At 43.3% G+C, this 12947-nt stretch overlaps 1 protein-coding gene across 14 annotated transcripts in view; it reads left to right on the top strand.

Annotated features, from left to right (window-relative positions):
* The window catches only part of KIF9 (kinesin family member 9), a 53851-nt gene that overhangs the window by 387 nt on the left and 40517 nt on the right, over nucleotides 1-12947 (top strand). For 4 of the 14 annotated variants that reach the window (XM_053898346.1, XM_053898339.1, XM_019416625.2 and 1 more), the window contains exons 1-5: nucleotides 86-274; nucleotides 4485-4582; nucleotides 6334-6499; nucleotides 8269-8375; nucleotides 10928-11152. In XM_053898346.1, coding sequence (XP_053754321.1) covers nucleotides 196-274; nucleotides 4485-4582; nucleotides 6334-6499; nucleotides 8269-8375; nucleotides 10928-11152 — 675 coding nt within the window. In that variant the 5' untranslated portion in view covers nucleotides 86-195. Of the gene's footprint in view, nucleotides 1-85; nucleotides 275-836; nucleotides 1082-4484; nucleotides 4583-6333; nucleotides 6500-8268; nucleotides 8376-10927; nucleotides 11153-12947 lie in introns of those variants that run through there. The other 10 variants (XM_053898342.1, XM_053898341.1, XM_053898344.1 and 7 more) reach the window with 7 other exon arrangements.

Below are 12947 nucleotides of genomic sequence, written 5' to 3'. Positions count from 1 at the left end.
CGTGGGGGCTCTTTCAGGCTGGCTGCAGTTTAGGGTCTTCGGATCTAACGTTCCCTGGCCCCACGAGACCTCTGCGTCTCTGCCGAGGTTGAGAGGGCGTGAGGTGGGGGACCAGAGGTCTGTTGGACCCTTTCATACACGGCAGTTTTCGAACTGGAGGGGGCTTCGGGATCGCTAGGTAGAGCCCTTTGCTTTATGGATGAGGAAGCCGCTCCAAAGAGGGGCAAGAATGGTCCCAAGTTCCACTGCCTCCCACACTCCACACAGGGGTCCGGTATGTTGGGTGAGGAAAAGGGAGAAGACCAGGTGTGTCGGGAATCGAGTCTTTGGTTTAGCCTAGGGCCGGGTGCGTTTGGACCCTGTTGTTTCGGGGTTCAGGTGCTGCCGCCGCTTTAAAACGATGAGGGTTCCATATGAGAGCGTCTGGTCTGGGCAGGAGCGCTGAAAGGTAGGGATTCACCTGGTGCCCACCATTCCAGCAGACGCTTCCTCTTCTTTAATCCAGCTTTCAGAAACGCTTGGTAGCAAATTCTGTTCATTCCCACCACTAAAACGAATAAGGAAACCACGAACCTTCAGGGAGATCTGCTGGTGGCCACTCCGAGGTTCATTTATTTACACAAGAAATATCTAAGGGTGGTGCCCATGAGAGAGAAGCATTTCCCATAAGATCCTGAGGGAGGAAACCCCTGCTAAAAGAGAGGGCATGGTGAGGGGCTGAATATGGCTTGTTGTAAGTGGTGCCTGGAAGCTAAGCCCTTCTGGAAGGTCTGTGGGCTCAGGGGTTGGATGTGGTGTGGGAGGGAAGTGACATATGCCCCTTGGGACTCTCTCAGTAGTGACCGAAGATGGACCCACATGTGGAGATTCAGCCAGCCACCCTCTGACTTCCAGCCATGACCATCACTACCAACCACCATTTCTTGAGTACCTGTTCTGTGCTGGGCACTGTTCTGGACATTGAAGGGGGATTCAAAAGAGAGAAAGCACAGTTCTGTCCCACAAGCAACTTGTAATTTAATTTGGGAGCGGAAACCCACTCAAATGATGTGGCGTAAGAATGGTAACAAGCGTTATTTCAGTAAGTGCAAGATGGCATGGGGTCTCTGAATGTCTGGGTGTTGAGGGGCTGCTGAATAGGAGCCTTATAGGAGGAGTTAAGTTAATAGAAAAAGCTTGCAGAGTGCCTGGCTGGCTCAGTGGGTAGAGCATGCAGCTCTTGATCTTGGGGTTGTGAGTTCGAGCCCCACATTGGGTACAGAGATTACTTAAAAATAAAAAAAAAAAATCTTAAAATAGAGAAAGTTTGTCTTAGGTGGGTATGACTCCTGGCATACTTGAAGCTATGGATGTGAGCACGGGGAGGGTCTGGGGAGGATAGGGGAGCTGCATGTGCATGTGCATGTTGGCAAATTACAGGCCCCACTCTGAGGGGAGGGCGATGCTCAGGCTGTCCGTGCTGTTCCTGTGCTTGGTGGGTGGAGGCTTCCAGGAGGGAGGCCTGGGCACCTGCCACCTAGGCTGGTTCCTTTCAGAGGGCACCCTGGCCAGGAGGCTGGGTCCTCAGACCCAGAGCTATTGACCTTCAAGCTATTTGTGGCTCTTTATCGCTCGACCTCAATGTTGTAGACAAAAATTTTAGGACTGAAATTGGATAAGCCATCATCCTTGATCACCTGAATACTTTTCAGCTTCGTTTTCTAAAAATTGAAAGGTCTGAATGGTCCCATAGTGGCTGGGAAAAGACTTCCATGAACTAATTACTTGAGGAATGTAGCAAGCGGACACGCAGTTCTACAGTTGGCAGATGTGAAAGTGTCATGTTTGCTTATTTGATTTTACATCTGAAGGGCTTGTAACAGGGGTTAGAGTTTCGTTTGTCTACATCATTGAAACTGTAGACTGAAAGGGCAGGACCTGTCTCTATTTAATTTACTTCTATAGAGATATTTCACGCCACTGATGATAGTTAATATAATTGTAATAGGAAATCTACCGGTCATTGCAAGTTGTGTCTAGAAATATGTTTAATATCCTTAAAATCTATCAGGTAACATTCAGTGAGCCTGTCTTAGATAATACAGGGAAAATGTTAATATTCTTTATTTAATGTGCTTTAATTTTTTTTTTTTATTTATTGAGAGAATGAGAGACAGAGCATGAGCAGGGGACGGGGAGAGAGAGAGGGAGACAGAGAATCCAATGCAAGCTCCAGGCTCCAGCTGTCAGCTCAGAGCCCGATGCGGGCCTCAAACCCACGAACCATGAGATCATGACCTGAGCTGAAGTTGGCCGCTTAACTGACTGAGCCACCCAGATGCCCCTTAAAGTGCTTTTTTTTTTAAAAAGTGAAATAATTAACTGTATTTCAGAGAAGAAATCCCTGTCATGCATGATTTTTTTCTTTACAGTACAGGTCTTAACATTTCGTTTTTTAAAAATATTAAGCATCATAGCAGTTTATTAGAGTGCTTTGCAGTAGTTCAAGCAAGCTATTTTTCCTTAATTGCTGTGTTATTGCTCTTTTCCAATTTGAATATGAAATTGAATCAGCTCCCTATGTCTCATGTTTCCCTAACTCTTCCTAAATTCAACAAATTCTTTTGCTGGTTGTTGTTGTTGTTGTTATTGTTGTTGTTGTTGTTTACAAAAGCATACAGGTGATTTCTTTGGCCTTAACTCCTCTTTCCTGCCCTATGAAGATGCAAGTTATTTTAGCACCAAATGCCTCATCTCTTATTCAACTGATTCAACCCCAATAGGAAGGTCAGAAGAGAAGTGTACCAAGCAGCATACATCCTGACTGACCCTCAGGCCTTGTCCCTATTCCAAATGTGTTTGGTACATTTGGAACATTAACGCTAAATGAGTTTTTAACATTCTTTCTGTGTATTCATAGTTCCATAAAAGTGAAATTATTGAAATGTGAGAGCCCAATGTTAGGACTGCATGACCATAGACCACTTGATGATACTGTTCACATCATTTGAAAAAGAAGGAAAGAAAAAATATTAGGTTGATATTAGGAAAACTTATATGTAAAATTAGAAATGTTTCCCCTTTGAACAAATTAAAATTGTATTATGTTAATTTCCCTAATAGTTTCAAATAACGAAGTTTAGTACATTTTCATAGACTTTCATCTTGTTTAGTGGTATTACTTAACTAGGTTAAATGTATTGATGATGATTACAGGTTGATTTTTCCTTAGCTCTCCTTAGAGCTTTTGACATTTTCTCTCAATATTTAATCCTTTGTCATCAGGGTATAAGAGGTACCTAAAGAACTAAGTTGTGTTTTTTATTTTTATTTTTTGAAGAACTAAGTTTTAAGTTCCCCTTAAAGCAATAAAAATAGCACAATTGTTACTTCTGTTTAATAACCCTCTTTGCTTTTCCACTCTATGTCAATGTTGGAACCAAAATTTACTGTCTGATTAGTATTCAATATTTTTACACAGGCACTCTCAGGAAAGGGCCTAGTGTGATTTCACCAATGAGACTAATAGCCGATAAAATACGAGATTTCTTGGTTATCATTTGATTGTGCAATCAATTTTTTTAAATTTTAATAAAATACTTCAGTTGGACAGGATCTTAGAAATTAATTAACTCTCCCCTCAGTGCAACAGTCCCTTTGGTAGCATCTCTGCTAGCTGGCATCTTGACCTTGCTTGAGTCTTTTCCATTATAGGACAGCTCTACATAGTAGGAAGGTCATTTACCTAAATCTCCCTCCCTAAACACATACACCTATATGCTTACATCCTATTCCATGAAGCCACACCAAGCATTTATTTTGACATTTTTGTTATACACGGTAATTATTTGTGGTAGTATAAATAAAGGAATACAGATTAAGTGGATCTACCTGAAAGAAAATGATGAAACTCTAGTTAGGTTGACGAGAAGACGAGGAGGTAGAGGGCTGTTTGATTTTTTCTCAATGGACTGTCAGAAAAGAAAGAGTATCTGATTGTGGACTAGATTAAATACACTTCTAGGGAATCATTTTCTGATCTAAGCTGGTCAAACGGAGGTAAAGGAGGGGCTGCTGCATCTGAAATAACATATGTTCGTGAAGACAAGAAAATTAAGTTTAAATGCATTTCATAGTAAGTATTTTAGATGAAAGCATAATGAATGAGGCAAAGCATAAGCGGACATTTTTAGGTACAGAACATTTTTAGGAAACACGTCTAAGATTAGGCCACTAAAGGGAGCGTTCTTCTTGCTTCGTGTTTCTGTCTCTTAGGGGCCCATGGCGGAAAATGGTGAGGCAGCCTGTAAAGTAGGAAGTGCCTGTACTTGTTGAACAGCGGGTCCTGTGGGTAGAGCACTGATACGAGAAGGGGTAAAAAGGAAGACTGGGTCTCATTGGGATAGAAGAACACAGACCGAGTGTCAGTCACTCCATTCTGATCTTCTTAATGCGTTGCCACTTGATGATAACTACTGAAAGCTGTACTGTTTTCTTCTTTTTAGCTAGAATGGGTACTAGGAAAAAAGTTCATACCTTTGTCCGTGTCAAACCCACCGATGACTTTGCTCACGAAATGATCAAATACGGAGATGACAACAAAGTAAGTGGGATGTGCTTGCTTTCACCAGCTTGGTCCTCTCTGTCCCACCTTGCTGCGGTGGGACCCTGTGTCCAAACAGCCTTTAAGGACCAAGACAGAATTGATAAAAGTTCAGATGGAGTCCAGACTTCCAACAAGTCCAAACCACTCCCCTTGAGTCACTTTTGATAAGGAAACTCCTGAAGCTCCCACTTTTTTTTGTTTTAATTTTTTTTAATGTTTATTTTTTTTTGAGAGAGAGATTGAGACAGAACGTGAGCAGGGGAGGAGCAGAGAGAGAGGGAGACACAGAATCCAAAGCAGGCTCCAGGCTCCGAGCTGTCAGCACAGAGCCCGACGTGGGGCTCGAACTCATGAACCGTGAGATCGTGACCTGAGCCAAAGTCAGGCACTTGACCGACTGAGCCACCCAGGTGCCCCGAAGCTCCCACTTTTAATTGTATTTGTGGTTAATAAGTTTGCCTTCATCCTTGTGTCTGACACAGAAAAGCTGACATTTGTCCACACTCATAAAACTCTGTGGGGATCAGATCTGCTGTTACATGATCCCTCAGGGAGGGGGTCAAGTAAGATGTCTTAAGTTGATAACTGTTCAACTTACCAAACCAGTGAGAGAAACTCTTTTCGAAAGAACTGGAAAGATGTATCCATCCCTGTGTCCCGACCACTGTCCTGACAACCTTTCTGAAGCCCATGACAGGCTTAGGACAGGTTGAGAGAGTTCTATGTTTTCATTGAGCAAACATCTGTGAACCTACATGGGCAGCATGAGGACATTCGTTAAGGGAAGAATCCGAGAGCAAACTGCCCAAGCTTTGAAAGTCTTGACAGTCAGAGAAAAGCTCATGTGCAGCAAATCCTGCAGGACATGGTCTCAGTGAGCACAGAAACACAGAGCATTTCATGTGTGAATGGACAAAGCCCCTCTTGCTTGATCTTACTTTTTCTGCATGTGGCTGTGTGTTGGCTCCTGGATTAGGACAGCCAGTGTAAAATTCTGACAAGAGTCTCTTTACATCAGAAGGCCCCACGGTGAAGATTGGAATCTCCCCTTGACCTAACCCAATATGTTCCTAAACCAGCTGTTGCCTTAGTGGCTTGCTATGGAGAGATCTAAAAGTCTAAAAATGTCTTTAGGAATCTTTGCATCTAAAAAAAAAAAAAAAAAATGAAATCTTTGCACCTGAAGATATGCTAATTACAAGTGATAGGCACCCTTGATTTGCTATAATACCAGTGAGGAACTGTCTGAGAAGCCAAGAGCCATTTCTGTGGTTATTAATTCATCATTCCTCACAATGCTCCGTAGCATGTAAAAGATGTGGCTCAAGCCCAGGTCTCTGTCACCAAGCCCAGTCTTCTCTCTGGCCTAAGTCAAGGCCTCCCTGTGCTTATTAAATGTGTCTAAAGCTTGTTTAATAAAAAAACATGATAAATGTGCTTGACCTCGTATCATAGATGTGGGAATCAAGCCAAACAGCACCCTGTAACCTAGGGTGACAAGGCCTGAAACCAGTAAGTGCTCCAGTCTCCTGATCCTTCCACCGTAAAGGTGGTGTGGCCTCCCTTCTCCTCTCCCATCCCAAAGAAATCATCTGAATATCAGCCCATGTGTGAGAATCCCTGTTCTTCCTAAAGTTTGCTTCCTCTTATTTTCTCCAGGTCAGGCCTCAGCTATCAGTGAGTTTTTCATACCAGTTTCCTAATACCTAACTAGCTGGCTAACTCTCTCTCTCTCTCTCTCTTTCTAGAGCATTGATATTCACTTAAAAAAAGATACTCGGAGAGGGGTTGTCAATAACCAGCAGACAGACTGGTCGTTCAAGCTGGATGGAGTTCTCCACAATGCCTCCCAGGACTTGGTTTATGAGACGGTCGCAAAGGACGTGGTTGCTCAGGCTCTCGACGGATACAATGGTAATTTAGTTAATTGTTATTAATTGACTGTAAGAACCTGCAGAACCCTTCCTGGAGGAAGAGGTGCAAGTATTTTATGGTGAATAAAATAAAATATAACCTCTTGTGCTAACTTTTGTTTATTTATGTGTCTATCTCATATTCTTATAGTAGAAAACTTATTATTTGCTTGGTGGTATTGTGGGCATGACTTGATCCAAACTTCTGGGGTCCTATTTTCCTAGGAAGACTAAGTGACTGTGGCTCTCTATAGGTCATGGGGATTGAACTATTATCCTGTTTCAAATCTCTCAAATACTAGTTTGAAGATAATGTCCTTACGAATTTGATGGAGTCCAAATACTTCTCTCTTGACTACCTGCCAGGAGTTATTTCCATCATTTTACCAGCAAAATAAATCTACTCTTCCTATTTTAGCATAGAGTTATTTACATATAGCATGAAAAAATGGAGTAGAGTTTGATTTTCTTAACAAATGGAAAGCAGCTTTATTGGGAGATTTTTACAAACTAGTTTGGTCTAAGGTTGCTTTAAAATCTTAAGATTTGAAAATCTGTAGAAAGAATCTATCACAGTTTGTAAACTTTGCCCATGTGACTAGAATGACCCCTGTCTGCAAGTTTTAGGTCTTCTGTTTAAAAGTCTCTTTTAAAGTCTGTTTAGTGTTGAGAACTAAACATTGTAATGTATCCCACTTGTGAAACATAGACGTGGTCCTTATTAATCCTGAGGGGATATGGCCCTGAGGAGGTAGAGACAGAGGAACTAAGAAGGCCAAGGAAGTTAAGAGTCTTGGGCCCTGGCTGCTATAGAATTACAAGTGGGCTCTGAGTCCCAGCTGAAGTGACTCCTTCCTGCACATCTGTGCTAATCGGCACTGTTTCTGACCTCAGCTCACATGCTGAGTTTGAGCCCCATGTGCAAAACCTACCAATCCCAGGAACTAGAGCATTGGTGTGGTGAAGGCAAATGCTGATTTCCATGGCCCAGTGTTGCCCAGAAGCGGCATTTGGGATGGGGTCTGGCTCAGGTTGGCCAAGCCAGGAGAAAGAGCGGATGGGAACCGGAGTCCAGGGTGACAGCATTCTTCGTGTCCCAGAGCCTGGTGGTGACAGTAGACCTAAGAGATGTGAGAAGTGCAAGTGGAAGTCTTCCCAGAGAGGGCCGTGGGACCAGATCAGGACCTGTCATGGTCTGTGTTTGGAAGTGGCTTGGGGCCAACTAGTAGCCCTGTTTGATCCTGTGGGAACTTGCAGTCTGCAAAGAATCCTCACCATCAACAGGAAATTCTCTCCCCACTCCCATCTCTTCCTGGGGATTTTGAAAGCTCTCCTTGTCTCCTGCCTGGCCAGCCCCTGGGAGGCCTACTCCGAGACTCTTGACAGTTCATGGCCTTGCTAAAGAAGGGCTGGAGTTCAATGTTCTATCTCCCTCCTCACCTGTCTAGAAAAATTCCCAGTTCCTCTATTCCCTGGGATTCCCCACTCTGCTCAGCAGCCCTAGGGTCTGGTCTCTTGGCAGAGGGATCAGTAGAGCACTACCTGGGCCACACATTCAGAGCTGCAGTCTGTGTTTTGACCATTTATGTCCTGTTTCCTTGCCCACTCACCCTGCCCCCCAAGGCAGGAATCCCTCCTGTCCCTGGCTGCTCCTGATGGCCACCTTCGCGCCAGGGTCCAGGCTGGCACCAGGCATGCTGGGGGATAGGAGAGCTATCCTTGGAGCTATTTTCCTGGACATCACCAAGACACGCTTCCAAATGTTTGCAGGTACCATCATGTGTTACGGGCAGACGGGAGCCGGCAAGACATATACCATGACAGGGACAACTGAGAATTACAAGCACCGGGGGATCCTTCCTCGTGCCCTACAGCAGGTAGAGAGAGGGCCCACAGGCAGGGTACCACACAGGTCCCCTTTCTACCACACCTGCTGCTAACCCTAGGCCTGCTACTGGAGACAGGATACACATGGTGGCGGGTGGGGGGTGGGGGGCAGGGTAGTGCAGAGGCCTCAGGAAACTAGGAAACTGGGACTTCAAGTTTCAGGGTCTGACCCAAGCCCATGAGGAACCTATTTCCTCATTGCAAAAGAGGGAGTTGGACGTGCCAACCAGCTTCTTGCTGCTGTGATGGTCTGTGAACCTGTAATTGAGGATTTGGAAGTCCTAATCATGTTCCTGCCTCATTTTAATGAGGGGGATATGGCCTCTTGCAAAGTTTCCTCCCTGGCCTGCTCTGGCTTCTTCCACTGCCACAGCCCCAGAAAGAACAAAGGGAAGAAGCAGGGCCCAACATGAACTTTCAGGATCGAGTGAGTCCTGGGGGTCTGGGAAGTATGACTAAAGACAGTACACAAGGGCCTTCCTCTGGAGTTCTGTGAGGACCTTCTGTTGGAAGGTAGGAGGCAAAGGGCCTTTCCCCAAAAGCGTCTCGAGGTTTTATAGCCCTGTCCTATAAAAAACATAGATGACTGTCTAGTGTATAAAGCATCCATGCTCTAATTTATGAAGCAGTAGCCTTCACATCCCACTGTCCAAGCTTCAGTATCTCGGTATCTTAGACTTCAGTAGTCGAGCCCAGCACTGCCCAGTAGAGACACGGTGTAAGTCACACATGCAATTTTGAGTTTTCTAGTAACCACAGTTTAAAAAGTAAAACAGGAAGGGGCGCCTGGGTGACTCAGTTGGTTGGATGCCCGACTTTGGCTCAGGTCATGATCTCACAGTTTGTGAGTTCAAGCCCCACATTAGGCTGTGTGCTGACAGCTCAGAGCCTGGAGCCTGCTTCGGATTCTGTGTCTCCCTCTCTCTCTGCCCCTCCCCGGCTCACACTCTGTCTCTCTCTCTTTCAAAAATAAGTAAATATTAAAAAAAAATATATTTTTAAGTAAAACAGGTGAAATTGATTTTAATAATATATTTTATGTAACTGAGTATATCCAAAATATAATTTACACGTATAATCAATATAAAAATTCTTGAAATATTTTACATTATTTTTCTCACACTAAGTCTATGCAGTGTGTATTTTACACTTATGGTCCATTTCAATTTAGACACTAAGTACTTATCAGGAATACTCAATCTGCATTTAGATTTCATAAAATTTACAGTTGAAAAAGTAGATTTATAAACTCAAGTTGTTGCCAACATTCTGAAAAGTTTACCAGTAATTGAACTTAGTGGACATTTTTTAAAGTTTATTTATTTATTTTGATAGAGAGAGAGTGTGTGTGTGTGTGTGTGCACGCATGTGCATACACATGCTGGGGAAGGGCAGAGGGAGAGGGAGAGAGAGAATCCCAAAAAGGCTCCTTGCTGTCAGCTCAGAGCCTGACGTGGGACTCAATCCCACAACCGTGAGATCATGACCTGAGCCAAAATCAAGAGTCAGATGTTCAACTGACTGAGCCACCCAGGTGCCCCTTTAGCAGCTAGTTTTAACTTTCAATTCAAATTAATTACAATCAAGTAAAATTTAAAATTCCATTCCTTATTTGCATCAGCCACATTTCAGGTGTTCAGCAGCCACCTGTGGCTAGTATCTACCGTGTTGGACAGCACTACCCTCGACTGTTAGAGCCAGGTGGGGGCCTCAGGGATCATCCAGCCCAACCCCTCCCTTCATGTGGCAACTAAGAAAGTTAAGGTCCAGAGAGGGGAAAAGACCAGTCCAAAGTCACCACCTGCTCAGAAGTACCAGGAAGGATATTTGGAAGTTATTAGTTGGGAAGGCTGAGTTTTGGCTTGGCTTCTTCTCTTACTAGCTGAGGCCATAGACAAATAATTTCATTGCATGGGCCTTTACCCAGATGGGCATTGCCCCTATCCTTCTTCAATCACAGGGGAGTTGTAAGAATAGGATTAAATAATGGATGTGTAAGAGGCTTATATATGGTGAGACTCCATAAAATGAGGGATCTTCACTCCAGAGTCCTTTCCATTCATCATGGCTGTACAATCTGTTAAGTCAGTCTTCAAAATTCTACAAGATGTGGGGCACCTGGGTGGCTCAGTCAGTTAAGCGTCCGACTTCAGCTCAGGTCATGATCTCACGGTTTGTGGGTTCGAGCCCCGTGTTGGCTCTGTACTGACAACTCAGAGCCTGGAGCCTTCTTCAGATTCTGTGTCTCCCTCTCTCTGCTCCTCCCCCGCTCACACTCTGTCTCTCTCTCAAAAATAAATAAAAACATTAAAAAAAAAAACTCTACAAGATGATAATAAGTGCCACTCAATGAACTATTAATAGTAATTGTTGATGATGATGACCATTATGCCAGCTAGACTGTAAATTCTTTTAGGACAGATTTTTTTTTTTTTTTTTTTATTGTACTTCTTGATGTTTCCTGCTGAGGTAAGAACTCTCCTAACACTGGTTGGTCATTGGAGTTTTGCTCTTGGTGACTACTGTCCAATATTCCATGTAGGTTTTTAGGATGATTGAAGAACGCCCCACACATGCCATCACTGTGCGTGTTTCCTACCTGGAAATTTACAATGAGAGTCTGTTTGATCTCCTGTCCACTCTGCCCTATGTCGGACCATCAGTCACACCAATGACCATCGTGGAAAACCCTCAAGGGGTCTTCATTAAGGGCTTGTCAGTCCATCTTACAAGTCAGGAGGAGGATGCATTCAGCCTCCTTTTTGAGGTGAGATGACCAAGTCTAAGGATGCCTTCTGCCCTTTCTTCCTTCCTTCCTTCCTTCCTCCCTTCCTCTCTCCCTCCCTCCCTCACATCCCCCTCCCTCCCTCCCTTTCTCCTTCCATCTCTCTCTTCCTTTGTTCTTTTTTTTCTTTTCTCCCTCCCTCCTTAGTTTTTTTACTTACTTTGATAACCAGAATAAATGTTAATATATGCTCATTTAGCAAGTTCAGATAGTAATGAAAAAATACAGGAACAAAAATTAACATAATTGAAATTGTCAGTTGAAATTTTCAGTTAATGTGAAATCATGGCATTTGTGGTATAGAAAAAAAAAGAATTAACATTCTTAGTATATAAAAGCTCTTATAAATCTATAAATTCCTCAGCATATGTTATTCTTTTAAAAGTCATATAGGGGGCACCTGGGTGGCTCAGTCAGTTAAGCCTCCGACTCCGGCTCAGGTCATGAACTCACAGTTCGTGGGTTTGAGCCCTACGTTGGGCTCTTTGCTGACAGCTTAGAGCCTGGAGCTGCTTTGGATTCTGTGTCTCCTTTTCTGTCCCTCCCTTGCTCGTGTTCTGTCTCTGTCTCTCTCTCTCTCTCTCTCAAAAAAATAAACATTAAAAAATTTTTTTTAAAGTCATATACATTGGAACTCTTATACCTCACTGATGAACTATAAAATGGTGTGGCCATATTGGCAGTATCCTAAAAAGTTAATTAATTTTATCATAGAACTTAGCAAATATCCTAGGTATTTTTCCAAGGGAAATGAAAGCGTATGTTCACAAGCGTATGTTACACAAAGGCTTGTAAGCAAATACTATAGCAGAATTATTCAAAATAGCCATAGACTGGAAATAACCAAAATTCTATCACCTGGTGAATGGGTAAATAAAATGATGCAAAACTATTTAACAATAAAAGAAATGGAGTACTGATATATGCATGCTACAACATAGATGAATCTCAAAAAAATTCTAAGTAAAAGAAATACAGAAGATCACATCCTGTTTGGTTCCATTCATTTGAAATGTTCCCAGTAGCCACATCTTTAGAGATACAAGTAGATTAGCTGGGAGGACGGGGTGGGAAATGGCTACAGATGAGCCCAGGGAACTTTTTGGGTGATGTAACATTTCTAAAACAGGATTGTGGTGATGGTTGCATAGCTCTAAATTTCCTTTAAAAAATCACAAACTGTATACTTAAAACAGAGAATTTTATGCCATATAAGTTATATGTCAATAGAGGCACCTGTGTGACTTGATTAAGCCTCCGACTCTTGATTTCAACTCAGGTCACGATCTCACTGTTTGTGAGGTTGAGCCCCGCATAGGGTTCCACACTGACTGTGCAGAGCCTGCTTGGGATTCTCTGTCTCCCTCTCTCTCTGCCCCTCCCCTGATCCTCTGATCTCTCTCTGTGTGTCTCTCTCGCAAAATAAATAAACAAACAAACATGTTAAAAAATTATTAAATTATATGTCAATAAAAGTTTATTTAAAAAGTCACATAGGTGGAGCGCCTGGGTGGCTCAGTTGGTTGAGTGGTTGAACAGCCAACTTCAGCTCAGGTCATGATCTCACAGTCGTGAGCTGGAGCCCCACATCAAACTCACTGCTGTCAATGCAGAGCCCGCTTCGGATCCTCTGTCCCCTCTCTCTCTGCCCTTCCCCCCTCCCCTCCCAGTCAAAAATGAATAAACATTTACATATTAAAAAAAAGGTCACATAGGGGTCCTCAGGGTGATTTAAACCTGGAGCCCTTGGATCTACAGGGAGGAAAGAGCATCCCAG

This window comes from Panthera pardus, unplaced genomic scaffold (assembly GCF_024362965.1).
Source record: "Panthera pardus isolate Hobbes unplaced genomic scaffold, ASM2436296v1 HiC_scaffold_8, whole genome shotgun sequence".
NCBI classification, from domain to species: Eukaryota; Metazoa; Chordata; class Mammalia; order Carnivora; family Felidae; genus Panthera; species Panthera pardus.
Note: the sequence above shows the minus strand (reverse complement) of the source record. Positions and strands in the feature narration are given on the sequence as shown.